This window comes from Mus caroli, chromosome 6 (genome assembly GCF_900094665.2).
Source record: "Mus caroli chromosome 6, CAROLI_EIJ_v1.1, whole genome shotgun sequence".
NCBI classification, from domain to species: domain Eukaryota; kingdom Metazoa; phylum Chordata; class Mammalia; order Rodentia; family Muridae; genus Mus; species Mus caroli.
Genome location: NC_034575.1, coordinates 79,395,067 through 79,419,220, shown reverse-complemented (window position 1 = coordinate 79,419,220; position 24,154 = coordinate 79,395,067). Strand labels below are relative to the sequence as shown.

Below are 24,154 nucleotides of genomic sequence, written 5' to 3'. Positions count from 1 at the left end.
GGTGTGGGGGGGTGTGGGGGGGTGTGGGGGGGTGTGTATTTGTGGGTTTCCATATATGTTGGCACACATGTGTAGAATCCTCCAGGTAGGCTAGGGATCCACCCACCTCCACCTCCCAAGCACCAGGACCATAAGCATGAACCACCCTGATTCTACATATGGGTGAGTTATGGGCACTGAACTCGGGTCATCAGGCTCACGGGGCAAACACCTGACTGACTGAGCCACCTCCCCAGCTCCGGTGTGTCAGGTCTTTGGGAATCCTAGGAAAGGACCTCACTGTCAGGAAGCACTCCATAGATAATCTGAGCTGAATAGGCTGGAGCAGCCTTGGGACTGGTCCATCCCAGACCCACAAGGCAAATGAGTGTGCGAGGCTGGGAGATAACTGTGGGCGTGTGAGCTCCATCCTAGGCTCTTCCTGTACACCACGGACTTCCCAGTGAGAATGACGTGGCTTGGCTTGCTCCCCATGTGCCACGCTATGTGTTAATTTGCACTCAGAAGACTTCAAGGCTTACAGGAGTCAGGAAGAACCACCCAACACCCACAGTTCACCATGCCTGTGGGGTCTCCTCACAGGTCCCCTCCCTTCTACCCTCCCCCCAGGACCCCACCCAGCATGGGTCTATCTTTCCACCCTTGCCTTCGTTGAGTGCCTCAGATGCAGGAGTAGGCATGGAGGCCGCCATGTGGTACCTACTTGCTGAAGTCAAAGAGGAGCTTCTCAAAGATGAGGATGGGTCCTGTGCTGCTGAGGATGATAAGAGGCTGCCCCGAGAAGAGGCAGAACAAGCTGCCAGCCATGGCAGTGCCCAGGAAGCTCTCCATTACTCCCTGTCGTGTGAGAGAGCAGGAGGCTCAGGGAGGCAGGAGAGGCTGTTTATATACAGCAGGTTCCCCTGAGATTGAAACCTTCTGTCCTGGAGGGAAGCTTATTAGGACATGGCGTCTTGATGTGAGGGGTGGAGGGAGGTGAAACTTTCCATCCTGTGGGGATGCTTGTTAAGCTCAGGAAATGAACTGCTTCAAGAAGTTCCTGAAGCTGACCAGATACACTAGTCAGTTCCCCCACTGTAAGGCCTGCTGAGAGATAGTCTCAGACAAACTGAGCTGCCTGGAAGAGGCTCAGAGCAATTGAACCACCTGGAAGGGACAGTCTTCAGCCTGTCGAGCTGCCTGCAGGCTGTGCAGCGTGCTCCAGGTTCCCAGTCTCCAGGGGCATGGAGTACACCCAGCACATGGACATACATGCAAGGAAAAACACCCATATACATAATAAAATAATTTTTAAAATAAAATTAAAAAGTAGGGAGGTCATAGTTAGACAACTTAACATGCTCGTTAAGTTCATTAAATTATCAGTGAGGAAAGTAGCAAACATCAATGTGGGTGATTTCCCTAGAAGTCCAGCCTATTTATATCACCCATAAAATTGCTATTTTATTGGGAGGATGAACAGTCACATTAAGTGATGGCCAGACTCCAGGCTACAGACCTAACTGTGATGAAACTGGACTCCTTACTCTCACTATCTGACAGTAGATCTGACTGACATTTGCTCTCGTGCACCCAGCTCACACTCACCTGGTAATTGTCTGTGGCATCCCCCAGAAGCCCACCAAAGGTGATCGCGTTGGTAATACAGCCGAGGTAGATGAACAGAACAGCAGAGATGGACTGGAGGTGGAAGCCATCATAGAAGTCGCTTGGGAACCAGGGCAGCTTCCTCTTGACATCCAGACACAGTCCTCCAAAGAACCTGCTTGAGACAGGCAGAAGACGTCTTTCCTCCACAGACACCAGGAGGGATGGGGATGCCTCCAGGGCCCTCAAGAGTCTGGAGTGAGGATCAGGGGTAGATGGAGTCACACTCTTTCTACCAGAACATTGAGAACTAGACATGATTCTTGTAGGCCTAGAAGTTTGCAGTCATCACCATCCATACTGGGGAAGGTGGACACAAACTGTTTGAGAGAAGGAAGTTCTGATGGGAATACTCCACTATGGGGGGTCTTCCTCCCGTCCTTACCCAACCCAAGCCATGTAACATGGAATGGTTAGTGGGAACTGTCAACTTCACAGGATCTACAGTCATTTGGGAGATGGGTCTCTGTGTATGTCTGTTGGGGATTATCTTGACTTTGTGGATTGATTGGGAAGACCCATCTTGACGAGGGTAAGGCTGCTCCCTGGGCAGGGGATCTTGGACTGAATAAAATGGAAACAATGAGATGAGAATGAGCCAGTGCTTAAGAATGATCCAGTGCCACTATTGCATATGCCAGCAAGATTTTGCTGAAAGGACCCTGATATAGCTGTCACTTGTGAGGCTATGCCAGTGCCTGGCAAACACAGAAGTGGATGCTCACAGTCAGCTATAGGATGGAACCCAGGGCCCCCAATGGAGGAGCTAGTGAAAGTACCCACGGAGCTGAAGGGGTCTGCAACCCTATAGGTGGAACAACAATATGAACTAACCAATACCCCCAGATCTCATGTCTCTAGCTGCATATGTAGCAGAAGATGGCCTAGTCCACCATCATTGGGAAGAGAGGCCCCCTTGGTCTTGCAATCTTTATATGCCTCAGTACAGGGGAACGCCAGGGCCAACTCCTGCACTTTGACTTTCCCAGCATGAGGAGCTGTTACCTAAACTTCGAACCTTTCTCCCTTCAGTTGCTTTTGTCAGAGAATCTTATCACAGCGGGAAAGACTCAGCACACAGCTTCATTCCCAACGGCTTCCTTTGCACAGAGCCCTGTACTTCTCTGGACTTCCCTAAACCTAGGTCTACCTGGGTGACTCCAAGAGCAGCCAGGGAACTCAGGCCAGGAAATTTTTTTCTTGTTCCCCAGAAGAAAGAAAAATGAAGCTTTAAAAAAATAAGATTTTAAGATTTTGCTTCTTTTTAAAAGATACATTAAATCTCCAACCTCTGGTATACTTGTGAATATGATTTTACTTAGAAAGTCTCTGGGTTGAGAATGAAGCTCAGCTGGTAGAGTGTTTGCCTGGTATGCATGAAGCCCTGGTTTATAAGACAAGCATGGTGGTGCCTGTGAATTCAGCACTGGAGAGGAAGGGGCAGGGGCACCATCAATTTAAAGTCATCCTTAGCTATAGCAAGCTTGATGGCAGCCTGGGTTACTTGAGACCACAAAGGGGCAGGAGAGGGAGGCAGGGAGGTTGTAATTAAGTTACAATGAAGTCATTAAGAATGCTTTGATCCAGCCCTTATAGAAACCGGGCAATACTATCCAAAGATATCACACAGGGACAAGGCCATGGAACTTTATAGACAAAAACTGAGGTGACACGAGAGCCAAATCAAGGAGCGCTATGAGACTCCTGGCTGTCTTTCAAGGAGAGGAAGGAAGGACGTTCCTAGAGGCTAAAGGCAGTGGTGCACTGCTGGCATCTTTATTTAAGGAGTAGGGTTGAGATAGGGCCTCACACTATATAACACAGGCTGGCCTGGAACTTGCAACAATCCTCCTGCCTCAGTCTTTCCAGTGCCGGGAATTAGAGGTAGGATCCACAAAAGCTCTGCTTGTGACATCTCCATTTTAACCTTCTGATCTCACACTCATGTGAAAATGGACGTCAGTAATTTTACACTACCGTGCTTGTGATACGTTGTTTCTGCCGCTATAGGATACAATTACTAAAGAATGCCTAGAGAAATGTTTCGGTTCCTTCCTCACGGGTGGGATCCTTCTCTTCATCTCACCCTACACAATTCTGTCAGAGCCACACGATTCACCAGAGAGCGGAACGACTGCAGTGGTCAGACCCCGTCCCTAGGGGGCGCTGCACACAGCAGCGAGAGGATCGCTAACAGGACCGGAAGAAGGAAGGGTTCAGGACAGCAGGCTCTCTGCCAGGTGTGGAGCGGGCACCTTCCGGTCCAGATCAGCTCCTCCCCGATTTCGTGCATAGCTGGCATCTCAGCTTCGTCGCCACTGCCCACTCCACCGGCCCCGCTGCCTCCAGCCCCTCCGCCACTGCCGCCTCCTCCAGCCGAGGCTCCGCCTCCGCCCACAGAGCCATTCATTTGGCCCGGCTCTGCCAGAGAGAACACAGATTTCCTGAAAGAGAAGGCAGATGGGGCAGAGAAGGGCTCTCAAGGCTGGGAAGAGCCCAGTCCCTCAGGACTGTCCTCTTCCCCCTCAAAAAACAAACAAACAAACAAACAACCCAACCTACTATCTACTATCTTGAAAAGCGGGGGAAATGAAGATGGGGGTGTGGAGAGAGCTCAGCTGTTTAAAGCATTTGCCACACAAACAAGAGGGCAAGAGCTGGGTTCCTAGAAGCCATTTGATGATCAGGTGGACAAGGCAGCCACTTGGAATTCCAACACAGGGGAACCCCAGAACAAACTAGAACAAGACTACCCAAATCTGTCTGCGGCATTGGGTTCACTGAGAGATTCTGCCTCAGTGAATAAGGTGGAGAGCAAAGAATTCCCTGGTGCCACCCTCAGGGCCTCTACATATGCACCCACACATATTCAGACGTGAACGCACATTGCACATACCACAGAAAGACAGAAAATGATTCAGTAATGTGCATCCCCCTACACAGCCCCCACTCCTGACTTTAGAGCTGTTCATAAGTGGCCATGTTGGCTTCTGATTTGCTACAGGGAGAAGAAAATGCCGATGTGGAGTCCCCTCTGTTGCTCTTATCCCGAACACACACCTCTTGTCAGCTGAGGGGACTTTCTTGGGTGGCTCAATTCTGATGTTTGGGTCCCACTCTCCAGGGGGAAGGACAATGACCTCGTCTAAAAATTCATCAATCCCTGCGATCAGATCTTCTCGGTTCCGAGCTTTATAAGCCACATCGCTGAATAGCTGGTGAGGAATGGAGAAGGATAAAAAAGCAGAAAGGAGAAAAGAGGGCTCAGTCCTCCCCTCCTAGGAGTGAGCACATCACAGCTATCTTTAAAGGAACCAATTCTAGCCATTTCTCAGGATGCCCACTTGGTTCCAGTTGGTGGATAAGGACAAAGGACAGTAAGGGAAATAGGGAACAATAGGAAAGAGCCAGTTCCAAGAGCAGGCAGTCATCTGAGATCAGAAACCCACGCCTCCAAGATACATTAGAGACAAGCAAGCATAGGGAATAGCTTACCAACCTGGGACTCCTCTTAATGTGGGCTACCTACACTCACCTCTTCTAATAGTGCATTTGGCAGCCTAGAACCTTTATACTATACTATGTACACATATGCCTTTCTGCACATATACCTAGCAATTTATTAGCAACCTAGGGCCCTCGCCTGCACTGAGCTGTACACACACTCCACTCTGAACAATGGAACTGTCTCCTCCCCTTAACAACCATCAAACATAGATAGATTCTATTCAATGACACTCTTCTTGTGTCTGGATAAGAAACTAGGGACATCCTGAGCTAGGTTTGTATAATAAATCAAACTTCTTATACCTATGCAAAATTAGGTATACTTATGATCAAAATCAGATGTGTGATGGGAAGGGACATTCACAACAGAAAGATAGTCATATCATTTAGTCTGTCATTTAGAGAACCACCCATACTAACAATCCTCCTTCTTCTGAACCCCATAAAAACAAACCCCAAACAATAGTTGGGGTCCCTGGGTACCCTCACTCATGTGGCCCACAGTCACTCTTGACTGTACCTGACCTGTTCTGTCTCTTTGCTTTGAATCAAGTCCCCCTACTGCTTCTGCAAATCTTTGTGTGGCTGTATACCAAGTCTTTGAGCAAGGACCAAGGAACCTGGGCACGCTCATCCTAGACGCCAACCCCAGCTAAGACCACCGTAGGATGTCTGCTGAGTTCCCCCATCTTCTTCATTTCTGTTTCCCACAGAGCAAGCACGCAAGAAAACCTCTACAGAGCCCAGTTTGAGTCCAGTTTTCAAATCCATTCATTACTGCCCATACTTTTACCCTGGAGGGGGTCAGGCTACAAAAAGACTTGCAGATTTGGTGGGGTTATGCATGTATTTAAAGACCTCCAGCTCCCCAACGCTCTGGGGACAGAACAGGACCCTTAGGCTCCTCCCTGTCCCAGGGAGTGTATGGCCTCTAGCTCGGGTCACTGCCCTGGCCCTTGGGGGAGTGCACACTTTGAGCTTACACTACTGAACTTCCATTAGCTTCCAGAAGGCTAGCATCTCAGGATTATGCCAGTCTACCTGCCTCCTGTTCACTTAGTTTTCTATCTGCAGAGCCTGCCCTGGCTCCCCAGGCAGACAACACATGGTTAATTCTTTTTTTTTTTTTTTTAATCATCTCATTATTGCAGATCTGTCCCTCTCTCTGGAAAGGGCTTCTAAATTAGAGAGGGTCTGGTTCTATTCTCAGAATCTCATAATCCCGAGTTCCCTGGTGCACAGCAGGGGCTCAGAGGTGCTTGTTAGATAATTGGTGATGACAGGGAGTGGGGGAGGCTGTGCCAGTGCAGCAGCCATTAGCACTCACAAAGGAGTGCGTGCTTCATATCTTCACTTACATCATCCACCATGAGGGTTGCGATGGCTCGGCCAATCTCATTATAGGACTTTGCTCTCCCGGAAGGTCCTAGAAGTATGAACAGAAATCTGCAAAGAAGATGGAGGGAGAAGAAGAAATAAAGTGGAAAAAACAGAAACAGGTGAGGAGAAGATTTGTTGGGCCTTCTTTTTAACCCCCTCCTTTGAATTGTTTAAAAATCATCATTATCATTATTACTTTTAATTATGTGTATGTCTGTATGGAGCCATGTGCATGTGAGTGCAGTGCCTGAGAAGGCCAGAAGAGGGCACTGGATCCCATGAACTGATATTGCAGTTAATTATGGGCCATGCAACATGGATACTGGAACTTAGCTCAGGTTCTGTGCAAGAGCAGGAAGTACCATTAACCACTGCATCATCTTTCCCCCTCATTATCATCATTATTATTATTTACTATTATACTTATTTATTATTGTTGTTTGTTTGTTTGTTTGTTTGTTTTAAAGACAGGGTTCCGTGTAACCCACGCTCAAACGCTTTATGTTGTCAAAGATGATTCCGAATGCCTGATCCTCCTGTCTCGCCCTCCCGAGTGCTAGGGTTCCAGGCTAGCCACAATCTCTGGAGCTTCCTTTTTACATCGATCTAGTTATCTATTTATTATGTGTATGTGTATATGTGCACACATGCCACTCCATACACACCACAGCAAACATGAAGGTTTGGAAGACAATTTACAGGAGTCAGTTTACCACGTGGGTTCCAAGCTCACGTTGTTTAACTTGTTGACAAATGCCCATGGAATCATCTCGCCAGCCTCAGAATCTCCCTTTGACTATTTTATTTGGTGAAGAAATATTTCTGCTTCTGCCCTAACTGGCCTTTCCTGGGAGCATCCTTACATTTGCATTGCTGCCTGGGCCACTCAGCAACTTTCTTCCTGGCTACTGCCTCCCCCTCCAACCCTTCTCTCCTTTTTTGTGAGGATCTTACTGTTGCCCTGGCTGGCCTGGAACCCACACAGCTCCACCTGCTGGGTGCTGAGAATAAAGGTGAACAACACCATGTTGGGCTCTATAATAATGGAAAAGGGCATCCTTCGAGACAGGGTTTCTCTGTGTAGCCCTGGCTGTCCTGGAACTCACTCACCAGTAGACCAGGCTAGCCTCGAACTCAGAAGTCCACCTGCCTCTGCCTCCCAAGTGCTGGGATGAAAGGTGTGCGCCACCACTGCCTGGCACATCCCTGCTTTCTAATTGCATGGGGAGTGGCTCCCTAGAGACAGGTGTGGTGATACTTTTCAGGGACTCACCTGGTGGGGACAGGCACCTCAGTCACCCCTCCCAGCATGGCAGACTGGACAAGACGAACAAATGCAATGAATGGCTGGTCCAGGAAGTCCACCTCGCCCACGAGCACGTTGGAGGCTTCTGAGTCCTTGGGAATCTTCTTCATGAATTTGTTTTTCCGCTGCTCCGGGAGGAAAATGACACACCCAAGAAGACCTGGCATGCTCATAGTCTCACTTCAGAGAACAACGGAGGTCTAGCTTTAAAATCTCCCCAGGAGTTGTGTGAACCAAGCAGTCGGAGAAGAGCCTAGCCTGGGCTTGCTGAACCTAGCTCTCACCTGCAGCCTCCTTGTTGGAACAGATGTAGCCCTTAGTGCTTAGTGGTAAGCCACCCAGCCCTCCCTCCAGGCCTTCTCCTTTGGCAGTGGAGAGAAGTCTGTCTGTTTGCCCTCTGCCCTGCCTCCTCACTCATGGGAATCTCTGGACCAGTCTCCAAGGGTTCCGGGTGTTCCCATGTTTCCAGGCTCCCCCAAGGAGACTTCCTAGGAACTTATAATCTTTAGTCTTTTAAACTGAGACCGTGAGTGGGTTTCCACTCCAGTGCCACTGGCTACCAGTTGTCCAGGGCAAGAAGGTCAGACATATGGAGTGACTGGATCTAGTGTACCAGACAAGTCCTCTGCTCAAACTACTCCACCCTCTGTCTTTATGACTTCACATCTCCAGAGTTGTCTGACGATGAAAATGTCCTAGGGAAGGTTACTTATAAGTTCTTCTTAGTCTTGGGGGGCTTCTGTTCCCTTGTGGGAGAGAGGTTTTCAAGGGCTCTCTGCCCGTGAAACCAAAGGCTTCCTCCTCCTTCCCTGCCTGCCTCTGCAGTCCAGGGCAGAGCTCTCCTACCTGGTCTGTGTTTGGGGTATGAGAGATGTCATTCATGCTTCTACTCTGGGCATGACCTAGGAGAGAAAGGAAAGCAAGCCTATCAGGGGAAGCCAGGCTCCTGCCAGCTCTTTGACCCTGGCCCTGAACCTCTTATGGCCTCTAAGTTCAGAACCACAACAAGTCTCCCTTCCCTCGGTCCTGCAGCCCCTTCAGCCGGCATCCCCATTCTCCTTCCCTGCAGGAGCAGTGTGCTTGGACAAGAAGCTAACCTCCAGGTTCTGCTGCTTGCTAATCATTTCCTCCACTATAGCATGCTCTCCTCCAGCTTTCGGTCCCACCTCCTTAAACCTCACCAAGGTGCCTACGCCAGACACAGCTCTGTGCTAGCTCAGACGGAAGAGACATAGAGGTGTATTTTCAGATGAGGTTCCAGGCATCACTAGGCTGGAACTTGGTGAGAGAGACCAGTCTCACCTCTAGCCCTCAGGCTGGCCTGGAATTCACTGTGTAACCCAGGCTGGCCTCGGACTTGTAGCAATCCTGCCTCAGCTACAGCACCCAGCAAGGCTTCTGTTTTAATTTGCTTGTGGTTTTTGTGGTGCTGCAAATCAAACAGGGTGCTTTAAACATGCAAGGTCTCTAATGCGGAGCTGCACCTCTACCCCTAAGGCCCCGCCTTTAATGCCTTTCCTAGGAAACCAGAAACCTGTTTCCTCACCAGAAAACAGGACAAAATGATAAAGCCATCAAGAACAAGAGTTTTGCCTGAAATCAATGTTCCGAGGACATGAGATCAGCGCTGAAGAAGCCAGGACTTGGCTGCACTCTGTCTGGCAAGGGGTACTATAGTGGTAAATCAGGCCCAGGCACAAGCCTAGGTTTAGGGGGAAATCTGTTTTCTCCTGCTGGTGTCTTAAGCAAGCTAGCTCCTCAGCTCTACCTTCTCCGTCTATGGACATGGGGACAGTCCCCAGCTGTCACAGCCCGCGTGCTGCTGTCCCTGATTGGCAGAGAACACTCACACAGATGACCATAGCTGGTGCTTTGCCGAATCCTCAGGTCCTCAGTGGAGCGGTGCAGAGTTGGGCCTGCTGAGGGGCTCCGGGCAGAGCTGCGGTCTGGGAGGGGCAGGAAGGCACATAGCTCCAGCATCTCTGTAGCTGCAGCCTCTCTGGCTAGCACAATGACTACATCGTTACTTCAACTAAACAAAGTCACGACAAGATACATCTCCCCTTCCAAGAATAATGTTTAAAGGAATAGAGTGAATAAGATTACACAGGATTGGGGCTGGAGAGATGGCTCGGTGGCTAAGAGCACTGGTTGATCCTCCTGATGACCCTGGGAAATAGTCATCCAGTTGGAAAGGAGATGGAATACAGAGTTGGCTAAATTAACACTGGGTGCAGCAGACAATCTACCTTCATCTCCGATTCTGCTACCTGTGGCTTCTGTGTTTGTCTGCTGGGTTTGTCGGGCCTAGAGCCTTCAGAGGCCTAGAGTGAATAGTCTTCTCTCCCCAAAGCCCCAGGCTTTGCTAACAAGAATGGTATACTAGCACACTGGCACACTTGAGGAGACCTCAAGGCTCCCAACATCTTATGTGTGCCACACTCTGCAGAAGTTTCTGGCTTCTCTTGTCTTAGTGGAAAATTCTTTCCTAAGCAAGCCATCCCTCCAGGCATTCCCTGGTGCTGTGTGCTGGGAGATTCTGGCCTGCCCCTCCTTCCCAGGATGCACTCCAGATTAACAGATCTCCCAGGTGTCAAGACACATTTGAAGGTCTCAAGCCATTGCAATGTGCAGTATGGGCTGTGAGCTAACCATTCCTAGAAACTACTGTGTTCTGGTGTCAGGAACAACATGGAGTATGGCTGGGGTCCCTCTTGGACTTCCAGAAGAGGAGACTGGAGGAGAGCCCAGAACCTTGGACTTTCTTCAGGATCACGAAGTCTGGTACTTCCAGCCCCCAAACTGGGATCACCTGGTCACATGCCCTGTGCCCACCAGCAAGCAGCCCTACTCACTCGTCGTGGAAACCGACTTCCCGATGTCTGCAAGGGAACGGTGGATGGGCTTCTTGGTTTGGTGACGATGCTTTCTCAGGAGCACGTAGCTGACCCTCTCCCGGAGCTCAGGTCGCAGAAGTCCATCCTCTATCTGCTTCTCAATGACATCATCTGGATGAGAAACAAACAAGTTGGACCCATGTGGGAGAGAGAAAGAGACCAAGGCTTTGAGGTCTTGCTTCTTCTGGGCTATTCCTGGAATTGAGACTGAGTAAAGAGGTCAGGGATTTGAGAATAGTCCTGCGGCGGCTCTGTCATTTACTTTCAGGACTGTCAACCCCGATATCATCAGGTATAAGGTTCTGTATCTGTCTCCAGGTATGTGCATGTGTGGACAGAAGTCTCTGCTCCTTTTATCCCCATTGTGAAACATGCTTTAAAGAGGACCTATGAAAATGCACAGTGATTTCCATCCCCCAAATGAATTCTTTTTTAGAGAAGAAATAGTTACAGCCAAACTAAATTTACTAAGTAGAATAAAACTCACAGGGATGTTTAGGGAGGAAAAAGGAGACAAGCCACCTCCTCGTTTGACTCCATTAAGTGGGGGCTAGTTTTCTTTTCTTTTTTGGGGGGGAGAATAGAGCTAGTTTTCAAAAGAAGAAAGACAGTCCATTTTCCTTTGAAAAGAAACACATTGCCATGGCAACACTCATCTCTGCCCATCCATCCCAGGAGCCCCTCTCCCTGGCTACTGCCTTGCTGAGTCACATTTCAGGGATGCTCTTTTGCTAGCTGTTGGTGGTCTGCATACTGTGTATATTAAAAGATATTGGACACTGCCTAGACTGTGCCAGAATCAAAATCCTGCAGAATCAGACAAGTGTTGAGATGGCCAGTCATACAGACTTGCAGGTTGACACGGGGTTGGAAGAATTGCCCTGGTTTACCGGGACCACAGCAGAGATGTCCTGGACTCACCTATGATCTGTGGTAGGGAGCAGCTGTCCAGATCCAGTAGCACTGTCCCTGTCTGCAGGCAGGTGCGGAGCTCAAAGAGACTGTGCAGGGACAGCGTGGACACATGGGGCTTGCTCCATCGTTCTCCTCCTTCCTCTACCTTTTCTTCAAATTTTATCCACCTGGAAGAAGGAAGAATGGGGTTCAGTGTGGCCAGTACCCTCAGGAGAAGGCTATTCCAGGTCAACCCAGTAGTGTGGTGTAGCAGTTTCCATTGAGATTGAAACATTCTATCCTGTATGAAGCTCCTTCAACAAGAAGGCAAAACAACTCAAAATAGCTTTAGGAAGTCCCTGAAACTGACCAGACTCACTAGGCCCCTCCCTTTCAGAGTAAGCAATAAGAGTTCTTCTCAGATGAGCAGAATTGAGCTACGAAGAATACTTCTTTTTCATTGTTTTATTTTTTAAGATGTATAAGAAATAAATGTAATAAACCAAATACATGGACAAAAAAAAATACAAGAATCATATGATCATCTCAATGGAAGCAAAAAAAAAAAAAAAGAAAAGAAAAGAAAAAGTCTTTGATAAGATTCAACATGCTTTCTTAACAAAAGCCCTAGAACAAGTAGGACTGTAGGAAACATATTCCAACATAATAAAGGTTATGTATGACAACACATGACCAGTATCACCCTAAATGAATGAAACCCCATTAAAATTAAAATTAATAAGCCCCCATTAAAATCAGAAATGGGAGAGGACTGCACACTCTCCCTACTGCTCATCCATAATGTGATTGAAGCATTAGCAAAAGAAGGGATACAAATGGGAAAATATTAAGTCAAATTATTATTATTATTATTATTATTATTATTATTATTATTATTATTTTGGCTTTTCAAGACAGGATTTCTCTGTGTAGCCTTGGCTGTCCTGGAACTCACTTTGTAGACCAGGCTGGCCTCGAACTCAGAAATCCGCCTGCCTCTGTCTTCCAAGTGCTGGGATTAAAGGCATGCGCCTCCAAGCCCGACTGTCAATTTATTTTCAACTGAAGAATATATTATCTTATTACCAATGTTCCCAAAATTTGACTAGAAAAATTGTAGAAATTATCAATAATTTCAGCAAATTGTTATGATACATAATTGACTTATAAAATTTACCAGTCTTAATGGCTATGAGTAACAAGCATGCTGAGAAAGAGATCATGGACATGCTCCTCTGCCCAGTTTTTCAAATAAAATAAAATATTTAGAATATACATAACAAAAGAGATTTAAAAAAAAAAAAGAAAACCCTCTACAATGAAAACTTTAAATGTGTAAAGACAGAGATTGAGGAACATAGTAAGCCATGGTGGCACACGCCTTTAATCCAAGCACTCGGGAGGCAGAGGCAGGCGGATTTCTGAGTTCAAGGCCAGCCTGATCTACAAAGTGAGTTCCAGGACAGCCAGGGCTATAAAGAGAAACCCTGACTCAAAAAAACTGAAAAAAAAAAAAAAAAAAGAAAACATATTAGATTTTGACAACCTCCCAAGCATACAGCTTGGTAGAATTAACACTGTGAAAACTGACCTTCCTATGAAAACAATTTACTGATTCAATGAAATCACAATCAACATCTTCATCTCCTTCTTCACATAAATAGAAAGAAAATCCTCAAACTGATATGGAACAACAAAAGACCCAGAATAGCCAATTAGTCCTAGATAAGTGTTTGCTTCTATCCACTCTTTTCCTTTTAAGTGCTAAGTGCATCTAAGACTCCAACTTTTATACAACTGTTTCCATTGAGTCAATTTTGTTCAATATTAAAACGGCTACTTTAGCTTGTTTCTTGTGATCATTTGCTTGGAAAATTGTTTTCCAACCTTTTATTCTGAGGTAGTGTCTGTCTTTGTCACTGAAGTGTGTTTCCTGTATGCCGCAAAATGCTGGATCCTGTTTATGTATCCTGTCTGTTAGTCTATGTCTTTTTATCGGGGAGTTGAGTCCATTGATGTTAAGAGATATTAAGGAAAAGTGATTTTTGCTTCCTGTTATTTTTGTTGTTAGAGGTGGAATTATGTTTGTGTGGCTATTTTCTTTTGGGTTTCTTGAAAGATTACTTTCTTGCTTTTTCTAGGGTGTAGTTTCCCTCCTTGTGTTGGTGTTTCCATCTATTATCCTTTGTAGAGCCGGGTTTGTGAAAAGATATTGTGTAAATTTAGTTTTGTCATGGAATATTTTTTTTCTTCTCCGTCTATGGTAATTGAGAGTTTTCTTGGGTATAGTAGCCTGGACTGGCATTTGTGTTCTCTTAGGGTCTGTATATCTGCCCAGTATCTTCTGGCTTTCTTAGTCTCTGGCGAGAAGTCTGGTGTAATTCTGATAGGTCTGCCCTTATATGTTACTTGACCTTTTTCCTTTACTGCTTTTAATATTCTTTCTTTGTTTAGTACATTTGGTGTTTTGATTATTATGTGATGGGGGAATTTCTTTTCTGGTCCAGTTTACTTGGAGTTCTGTAGGCTTCTTGTATTTTCATGGGCATCTCTTTCTTTAGGTTAGGGAAGTTTTCTTCTATAATTTTGTTGAAGATATTTACTGGCCCTTTAAGTTGGGAATCTTCACTCTCTTATATGCTTATTATCTTTAGGTCTTCTCCTTGTGTCCTGGATTTCCTGGATGTTTTGGGTTAGGAGCTTTTTGCTTTTTGCATTTTCTTTGACTTTTGTGTCGATGTTTTCTATGGTATCTTCTGCACCTGAGATTCTCTCTTCTATCTCTTGTATTCTGTTGGTGATGCTTGCATCTATGACTCCTGATCTCTTTCCTAGGTTTTCTAACCCCAGGATTATCTCCCTTTGTGATTTCTTTATTGTTTCTAGTTCCATTTTTAGATCCTGGATGGTTTTGTTCCTTTCCTTTGCCTGTTTGTGTTTTCCTGTAACTCTTTAAGGAATTTTTGTGTTTCCTCTTTAAGGGCTTCTAGCTGTTTTCCTGTGTTCTCCTGTATTTCTTTAAGGGAGTTATTTATTTCCTTCTTAATGTCCTCTATCACCATCATGAGAAGTGATTTTATATCTGAGTCTTGCTTTTCTGGTGTGATGGTGTATTCAGAACTTGTTATGGTTTCTGTTGTTTATGTTCTTACGCTTGCCTCCCACCATCTGATTATCTCTAGTGTTACCTGCCCTGGCTATATCTGACTGGACCCTGTCTTTCTTGTGATCCTGGCTGTGTCAGAAGTCCTCAGAGTCCAGCTGTCTCTGCGATCCTGTGATTCTGGGATCCTGGGATCCTGATCAGAGCTCCTGGGAGTAAAGCTGCCTCTGGGACCCTGAGATCCTAGTGTGACCAAGCCCCTGAGATCTTGTGATCCTGTGATCCTCTGATCTTGGGTGCATTAGAGCTCCTGGAAGTGAAGCTTCCTCTGGGTTCTGTGAGACAGGCTGCAGAGTTTGGGTCCAAGGTCTGCTCAGGGCACCTGCTCAGACCGGAAGGAACCAGTGCCACTGGTTGGGTGGGGTTCCTGTGTTCCTGGATCCCACTAGTCTCAGTTACTCCCGGTGGTGTTGGAAAGATGTTGTGTCCTCCTCACCTCTGATCCTATGATCCTGGTGTGCTAGAGCACCTGGGAGTGGAGCTTCCTCTGGATGTTGTGGGACTCACAATAATTTTTTTTTAGTCTCAACTGAATCCTGGTTACTACTGGTTACTTTTAAGTGCCCCATGTGGTTTGCTAGGAACAGGGGAAATGTCGCCAGACAAAAAGTATCTCCCTCAGGGTGGGGAGATGCTTGTGCCAAGGAAATGTTTGCTGCATAAACATAAGGACCTGATTCAACCCCCAGTATCCCAGATAAATATCCAGGTGGGGAGTGTGTGCTTATAATCCCAACACTGGGAGAATTACAGGGGATCTCTAGGCTTGCTGGTCAGCCAGACTAGCTAAATTGTTGATCCCCCTGGTCAGTGAGATGTAGAGCTCTTGAAAAGCAACACTTGAGGCTGACTTCTGGCCTCCAGATGCCTCTTCACACATCTCACAACTGCCCCAAGATGTGTCCCTCAGGTCCTACTACACAGGGGCTGGGGGTCCCATGCCTTCCACTGTAGAGTTCAACTGTGAATTCACATTCAGGTTAAAGTCCAGATGTCACCTGGAGAAGGAAGGCGCTAAATCCAGCTATGTGGAGGAGTTTGTCCTCTCAGGAAATCTAGAATCACAGACAGGATGGACATGATGGAGTAGGGAGGCCTTGGACAGCGAGCAGAGGCATCACCCAACCAGGCCTCCCATTCAGAGGCAGCTCCAGACAGCTGGCAGAGTCCCCAGGGAAGCTAAGCGTCCCAGCTGCAGACTCCAGTCCACCATAGTGACAGATCTTCCCCAAAACACTGGGCAGCTTCTACCTGCACCAACTGGAACCTGAAGGGAAGTGTTCTGGGCCACCTGCTTTTAAAGTCCCCCTGAAAAGCAAGTTTATGGGGTCAGTGGGGAATGGTCTAAAAATGAAGAGGACTGGGGGTGGACATCCCTTAGCGGATATTAAACCGCAGCCTGGGGCCGGGCGTTGGTGGTGCACGCCTTTAATCCCAGCACTTGGGAGGCAGAGGCAGGCGGATTTCTGAGTTCGAGGCCAGCCTGGTCTACAAAGTGAGTTAGGTCAGCCAGGGCTATACAGAGAAACCCTGTCTCACAAAAAAAATCAAAAAACAAAAAACAAAAAACCGCAGCCTGGAAAAGCTTCAGCTGGGCCAGTGAGATTGTTCACAGGTGGGAGTGTAGCTACCAACCATGAGCTGCAGGGTTGTTTTCTTTCCTTCCACCATGTGGGTTCCAGGAATCAAACGTAGTCACTAGGCCTGGCAGCAAGCACCTTTACCTGCTGAGCCATCTCTGAAGCCCAGGCTAGTGTCAAACTCACAACCCTTTCCTTCACCTCCCAGGTACTGGGATCATAGGGACACATCACCACATCCAGCTGAACTCAGACTGCATGCACACATGTGTGTATGCTTATGCACATGTATGTGCACTGGTGCACATGAAAGCCAAAGGTTGTTGATATATATGCATGTGTGTGTGTGTGTGTGTGTGTGTGTGTGTGTGTGTGTGTATGTGCTTGCCTGTATGTCAGTGCACTATGTGTATGAAGTGTCCATGAAGATCAGTGGAGGGCATCAGATTCCCCGGAACTAGGATTGCAGATGATTGTGAGCCACCATGTAGGTTCTGGGAACCAAGCTATAAAGCAGCCCCTGCTTTTAACCCTTTCTCTGGCCCCCTCATCTTATTGTTTTGAGACAGGCATTAGCCAAGTTCAAAGAAAAATAATGTAAAAAAAAAAAAACTGGCTGAAAGGGGTTGGGGATTTAGCTCAGTGGGAGAGCGCCCTGGGTTTAGTCCTCAGATCTGAAAAAAAAAAAAAAAAAAAAAGAAAAAGAAAAAGAAAGAAAAAGGAAAAAAGAAAAGTAGTGTGTACCCGGAGATTTGCTCGCTAGCACCCACGTGGCCGCTCACAACCACCCAGGGGCTCTGATGCCCTCCTCTGAACTCAATGGTGTCAAACATACATGTGGTATAAAATACATATAAAATAACAACAAATAAATCTAAAAAAAATTTTAAGGTGTTCTTATTTTTTTTGGAGGCATATATTCAAGCATTTACATGTGTAATGATAAGGTAGTTGTAACTTGTGCTAACATGACCTAGCACGTCAAGGCAGGGTGTGTGGGACCTTGATATTGGCCGTGAGTTAACTGGTAAGGGTTGACAGCCAGGCGGTGTATACATGGAGCTGCATTCTGATGCACACTGCTCTCATGAACTTCCCACTTTCTATAACCCAAATGCTTAAATATTTTCTAAACTGAATAAAGGCACGGGCCCTTTCTAAGGAGTCTGGTCAAAGCCAGCTTACCAGCTTGTGGATGCCTGACAGAACCGTTCGTGTAATCCCCAACAACTCACTGTAAAGCAAGCTTTATACCACAGTTGGCCTTAAAAAGCACAAATTAGAGTCAGAGAAGCAGGTCAAACAGAAAGAAAATCTCTGAGTTGGAAAAAGACTTTTCGGTATTTCACCCAGTCCTCAGCAGTGCCGAGGCTTCCACTTCCGTGCGTGCCAGAGGCAGGAGCCAGGTGCCCCTTTCCCTGAACAGAACCTTAAAGAGTCACATGTCCCAGAAAACAGCTCTCTGTCACAAACAGGGGAGGTCCAGGCCTGAGGCTTTTCTTCAGCTGGTAACTCAGACGGATCGGTTGCCGCTGATCCAGATATAATAACAAGTGTCCTGGAGCTAGCCACCAGGTACAGTCCAGGCTTCCAACACAAACCTCTAGGCACGGGAAGAAGCTGTCCTTCAGGGAAGGTCTAGAATTGGACTATATAGTTCAGACAGTAGAGTGCTTTCCTTCCCAGCCTGTGGTTGCTCCCTGAGCATCACATGAAAACAACCCAGCCCAGCCAGGTACAGTGGTGCACACCTTTAATCTCAGCATGTAGAGGCAGGGGCAGGGGCAGGGGCAGGTAGATCTCTGTGAGTTGGAGGCCAGTCTGGTCTACATAGTGACTTCCACACTAGCCAGGGCTACATAGTGAGACCCTGTATCAAACAAAAACAAAACACCAACAAGCATGATGGTACAGGCACTTGGGAAGTTGAAAGTAAAGGCAGGAAAATCAGAAATTCAGGGTTGGCTGGCCAGATGGCTCAGTGGGTAAGGGTGTCTGCCAAGAGTCTAGTGATCTCTGTTTGATCCCTGGAACCCACATACAGGTGGGAGGAGAAAACCAACTCCAGAGTCAGCCTCTGCCTCGCATCATGTGAGCATACAGGCACACATACACATTTTGAAATAATTTAAGCCAAGAAGTTCACAATCATTCCCAGCTACATAGCTGAGTGTGAGGCCTGCCTGAGCCACACTGCCCAGGCTGAACCTCACCCAGACTGAGCACATCTGACTCAGAGCACCAGGAATCACAAATCATTGTTATTTAAAGGGAAGACACAGGACGGCTGCTGAAACAGCTGGGCTGTGAAGAGCACTGGCTGCTCTTGCAGAGAACTAGGTTCGAATCCCAGAATCTACATGGTGGCTCCCGACCATCCAGACTCCAGCTCCATGGGATCTGCTATGTGGGCTTCCTGCACACTCAACGATCACTCTACCAACTGAGCTGTAGCCTCTGTGGAATCTGTTGTTTGTTTTGTTTCTAATATAAGGACCCTGTACTGGCTGGTTTTATGTTAGCTTGACACAGTTTCCCTCATCAGAGAGGAGGGAATCTTGGCTGAGAAAATGCCTCCGTAAGAGCTGGCTATAGGTAAGTCTCTAGGGCATTTTCTTAATTGGGGGAAGGTTAGCACAATGTGGGTAGTGCCATCTCGGGCTGGTGGTCTTGAGTTCTATTTAAAAAAAAAAAAGGCTGAGCAAACCAGTAAGCAGTACCACTCCATGGCCATCAGTTTCTGCCTCCCATTTTCCTGCCCTGCTTGAGTTCCTGTCCTGACTTCCTTCGATGATAAAGAGTGGTGTGGAGGTGTAAGCCAAAAAATCCCTTTCCTCCCAAGTTGCTTTTTTGTTTGTTTTTGTTTGTTTGTTGAGACAGGGTTTCTCTGTGTAGCCCTGGCTGCCCTGGAACTCACTTTGTAGACCAGGCTAGTCTCGAACTCAGAAATCCGCCTGCCTCTGCCTCTGCCTCCCAAGTGCGGGGACTAAAGGTGTGCGCCACCACGCCTGGCTCCCAAGTTGCTTTTAGTCATGGTGTTTTATCACAGCAAAAGTAACCCTCAGATAGTTCCCCCATGTAGTCCAAGCTTGTCTTAAGCTTGAACTGTTGCCCAGGTGGCCTTGAACTTGTGACTCTCCTACTTCAGCTTTCTAAGGGCTGGGATTTCAGCTATGTCCTGCCACATGTGACAATTTTAAAGCATTTTTAAAATGCGATTCGATCTTCTGAGCAATGCAACATCTGAAGCTCAGGCTATGTTGATTCTAAGCATTTATTTATTTATTTTAAGAAACACATATTGGTGGGGCTGGAGCCACAGCTCAGCAGTTAAGAGCACCCACTGCTTTTTGCAAAGGACCCAGGTTCTGGACCCAGTACCCAAGTGACAGTCCATCATTTTCTGTAACAGCAGTTCCAGAGGATTCAATGCCCCCTCTGGCCTCTGTGGATGCTGCATGCACACGCATGGTGCCCATGCTTACATGCAGACAAAACACTTCTATACATAAAATAAAGTCAATCTTAAAAAATAAAGAACGGGGCTGGAGAGATGGCTTAGCAGTTAAGAGCACTTGACTGCTCTTCCTGAGTTCAAAGCCCAGCAATCACATGGTGGCTCACAACCATCTGTAATGGGATCTGATGCCCTCTTCTGCTGTGTCTGAAGACAGCTACAGTGTACTTACATACAATAAATAAATAAATCCTTAAAAACATAATAATAAAGAATTATTAGATGGCTTGGCGGTTAAGGGCATGTGCTGTTCTCACAGAGTATTTGACCTCATTTCCCAACACCTGTGTCAGGAGGCTCACAATCCGCCTATAATTCAAACTCTGAAGGAGTCCATGCCCTCTCCTGGTCTCCTTGTGCACCTTCACACATGTGCACAAATCCACTCTCCCCAGACTCATAAGAAAAAGATAATAATAGTTTTAAAAGGAAAATCCGTACTTGTGTGAATTTTTTCCTTTGTTTCTTTTTTTGTTTGATTTTCATTTTGTAGCCGAGGCTGGCCTTGAACTTACTATGTAACTGAGGGCGTTCCTGGACTCTCAAGTGCTGCTCTGTCTGCTTTAGTACAGAACTTAAGTTTACTCACCTAGGATGCATGAGGTCCATGCCCCTGCCGTGGTCACTCTGTGCCACCCATGACTTTATAATCTTCTCAGCCCCACACTCACCCCAAAGTCTAACTTCTATAGGTAGCTTTAACAGCATCTGTCTAAGGCCCATTTCTAATCCACTAAAATGCTTTTATTACATTCTTTAAATTTGGAATATTTATATGTGTGCAATTTTGTGGTCATGAGAATGCCACAGTGTCCTCATGGGATTCAGAGGGCAAATCTCAGGAGTTGGCTCTCCCCTGCTGCCATGTAGGACCTGGGGAATGAACTCAGGTTGTCAGATTTGGCACCAGGCTCCTTATCCATTGGGCCACCTCAACAGCTCTGTACCTCATTCTTATATACGTAACGGGAACATTTTTTTTAAAAATGTATTTATTTTCTTTTATGTGTTTGAGTGTTTTGCCTGCATGTACAAAGTAAGAACAGCACACGTGTAAAGTGCTTGCAGAGGCCAGAAGAGATGTCAGATGTCCTGGAACTAGAGTTAGAGACAGTTGTCTGCCTTTGTTTGGGTAATGAGAATTTAGACTGGGTTTTCTGGAAGAGCAGTGAATACTTTTAACTGCTGAGCCATCTCCCCAGCCCCTAGATTCATTTCTTAAAAGTAATATGAATGTGAGCTGACTCTCATCATCCAGCAAATTATTCAATCTTCCAGAGGAGTGATATCAGGACTGCATGTCCCAGCAGGAACTGAAAGTGAGTGTTGATCAGTTTATAAGCAGCTTTCCTCGAGGTCGCTAAGGACTCAACAAGAGCTGTCTGGATTCTGTCCTTTCCTAGAAATTCCTTCTCTGGAAACGGGGTGAATGTTTTATCAAGGGTGGAACACCTGGAGCTAGAGAGATGGCTCCGCAGGTAAGAGCACTGATGCTTTTGATTGGGATCCAGTTTGGTTCCCAGCACCCACAAGGTGGCTCACAACCATCTGTAACTCCAACTCCAGGGAATCCAATGCCCTCTTCTGACCTCTGGAGGCACCAACCATACATGTGGCACAAATATGAACATATAGACAAAACACTCACACATAACATGAATAAATCCAATTTTTTAAAAAATTTAAAGAATGGAACAGGTATGCCAATTCTGTTTTACTGTCACAGTTTACATGACAAACACACTATGTAAAATCACACAGGGTTGATTAAGGTTCAGTAGGTTAAGGTACTTGCTTTTGAATTCAGTCCTCAGAACCCACATGATGGAAGAAGAGAGAAGAAAGAGAACAGACTCCCACAAGTGTGCTTTGTCCTCTACATGCAGTGTACAACACATGCGTGCACACACACACACACACATACAGAGATATAAAAATAAATAAAATGTAATTTAAAAAAAACATATGCATTAAGGTTGATGTGTGAAATAAAGCACACCGTTCCTACAACGGATCTAAACACACACCCATGGTTTGTCAACCAAACCTAGCAGTGAGTTTAAAATACTCCATATGTAAGCCATGGCTGAAGTGTTGACATACACTCAGAGAGTTCAGACAGCATCAGCGGGGCTGATGACACCAGAAGGCTTCACTGGCTTATTGGGATAACCATTTTCATCTAGGCTCAGAACTTCATCTTTTTAGGTTCCCAGGGATGATCAGATACAAAGCTGATGACCAGCAATGAGCAGCTTCCCAAGAGCTGATGTATAACCTAACCGCCAGCCTACTTATCTTACAGTAAGCTTTGTAAAAGCCTCTCAGCCTCCAGCCCTTTCTTTCTCTCCTTGGTAGACATACTGGAAAGGTCACGTTATCAGCAGAATGCTGCTCAGTATAGCATCAACATGAGACAACTTGGCTAAGTGGTCACAACGTTTAATAGACTCGGGATAAGGAGCTGAAGCCCCTGTCTCTGAAGATGAGATGTGTCTGAGACCAGGACCAGACTGTTGGGGCCCTTTTACTTAGACTGTTCTAGAATGAACCCACTTTCTTCCTAGCATGATTACCCGAGTCTCTGTGATTCAGTCTTCCTTTATACTTGCCTAAGAACCTGGGCAAGGCTTTGGTGATGTCTGCCATTTGGGAATTCTTGGTGAGCCATCCTGTCCCAGGAAGTAACTGTAGCTGTGGGGAGTGGATGTCCTGCTCCTGTAGACATGTACATATACAAACAGATGAAGGGAAAGGGGAAAAAAAAACCCATAGACATGTACATATACAAACAGATGAAGGGAAAAGGGAAAAAAAACCCATAGACATGTACATATACAAACAGATGAAGGGAAAAGGGAAAAAAAACACAAACATACAAAGTGGATAGCAACTGGAAAACACCACCAGAAGTTGACCTCTGGTCTACACACACACACACACACACACACACACAGGCATGCTCATGCATGCACACAGGCACACATGCATGCATACATATGGTTGAACACACTTACTCCTATTTTCCTGCTTGTTCACTATAAACTTCAGATGTGTGTGTGTGTTTGGTAGTGAAGGAAGAAGAGAGAAGGAAGGTCCAACACCAGGTGGAAACCAGCAACCTTCAGCACTCAGACCAGTGGGTCAGCAGAAGGTGAAGCAAATAACTGCAGAAACCTTCACCTGACCTCAAATTTCCATACATGGCTCTACTGTTAAGAAACACAATAGCCGCAGGGCAGTGGTGGCGCATGCCTTTAATCTCAGCACTCGGGAGGCAGAGGCAGGCAGATTTCTGAGTTTGAGACCAGCCTGGTCTACAGAGTGATTTCCAGGACAGCCAGGGCTATACAGAGAAACCCTGTCTCAAAACAAAAAACAAAAAAACAAAAAAACAAAACAAAACAAAAAAAACCAAAAAAAAACAAAAAACAACCCTCCCTCCCAAAACAAACAAAAACAAAAAAGAAAAGAGAAAAAAAAAAAAAAGAAACACAATAGCCACAGGCCTGGACCCACTGCCCTGGGTACCAGCAGCCTGAAACTCTACCATGTCACTCTTCCACTCCCTCCCTCCTCAAACCTTCTGGGAGCCCCACATGCACCTAGGGCCAGGCTCCACTCAACAAGCCTGTCTCGGCCTTCTGCCCCGTTACACCCTTCTCTTTCTTCTCTCTCATTTCTATTAGCATCCAAAACAGGTTCACATGTCTCATCCTCAAAGACAAAAGCCAAGCTGAGGCCACAGGTCAGAGATGCCATAGCATACACGAGGCCCTGGGCTTCCTTCTTGAACAGTGCATGAACAGTAGCATTGAGGTTGGAGATCGGGCTTAGTTGACAGTGTGCTTGCTCAGCATGTAAGGGAGAGCTTTGGTCCTTGGTACTGTATAAAAATCTGAATATGATGGGCTAAGGAGATGCTGCATAAGTTGGGATCCATTGGAAAAAGTCTAGCGGTGGTGTGCACCCGTAACCTCAGGGCTGGGGAAAAGGTAGCAGGGCAGAGATAGGCAGATCTCTAGAGCTGCCCCTAGCCAGCCTGGTCAACTGGTGAACCCCAGGTTCAGTGAGAGAGCCCTCAAAGGTAACATGGAGAGCGATTGAGGAAGACACCTAATGTTGACCTCCGACCTCCACACACATGCTTACACACATGTACCTGTGCATGTACACACACAGAAACTTGTATAATCACACAACACACTGTCTGCAAGTGTTATGGTGACCCACACCTTAATCTCCGCTCTCAGGTGGAGGGAC

At 46.5% G+C, this 24,154-nt stretch overlaps 1 protein-coding gene across 1 annotated transcript in view; it reads right to left on the bottom strand.

The window, feature by feature from the left end:
- The window catches only part of Slc4a5 (solute carrier family 4 member 5), a 76,461-nt gene that overhangs the window by 30,399 nt on the left and 21,908 nt on the right, over positions 1-24,154 (bottom strand). The window contains exons 4-13 of the mRNA XM_021164247.1: positions 11,659-11,819; positions 10,696-10,848; positions 9,691-9,786; positions 8,687-8,742; positions 7,808-7,965; positions 6,513-6,600; positions 4,708-4,862; positions 3,903-4,091; positions 1,588-1,762; positions 704-837 (exon numbers count right to left, since the gene is read on the bottom strand). Of these exons, the coding sequence (XP_021019906.1) occupies positions 704-837; positions 1,588-1,762; positions 3,903-4,091; positions 4,708-4,862; positions 6,513-6,600; positions 7,808-7,965; positions 8,687-8,742; positions 9,691-9,786; positions 10,696-10,848; positions 11,659-11,819 (1,365 nt within the window). The remainder of the gene's footprint in view (positions 1-703; positions 838-1,587; positions 1,763-3,902; positions 4,092-4,707; positions 4,863-6,512; positions 6,601-7,807; positions 7,966-8,686; positions 8,743-9,690; positions 9,787-10,695; positions 10,849-11,658; positions 11,820-24,154) is intronic.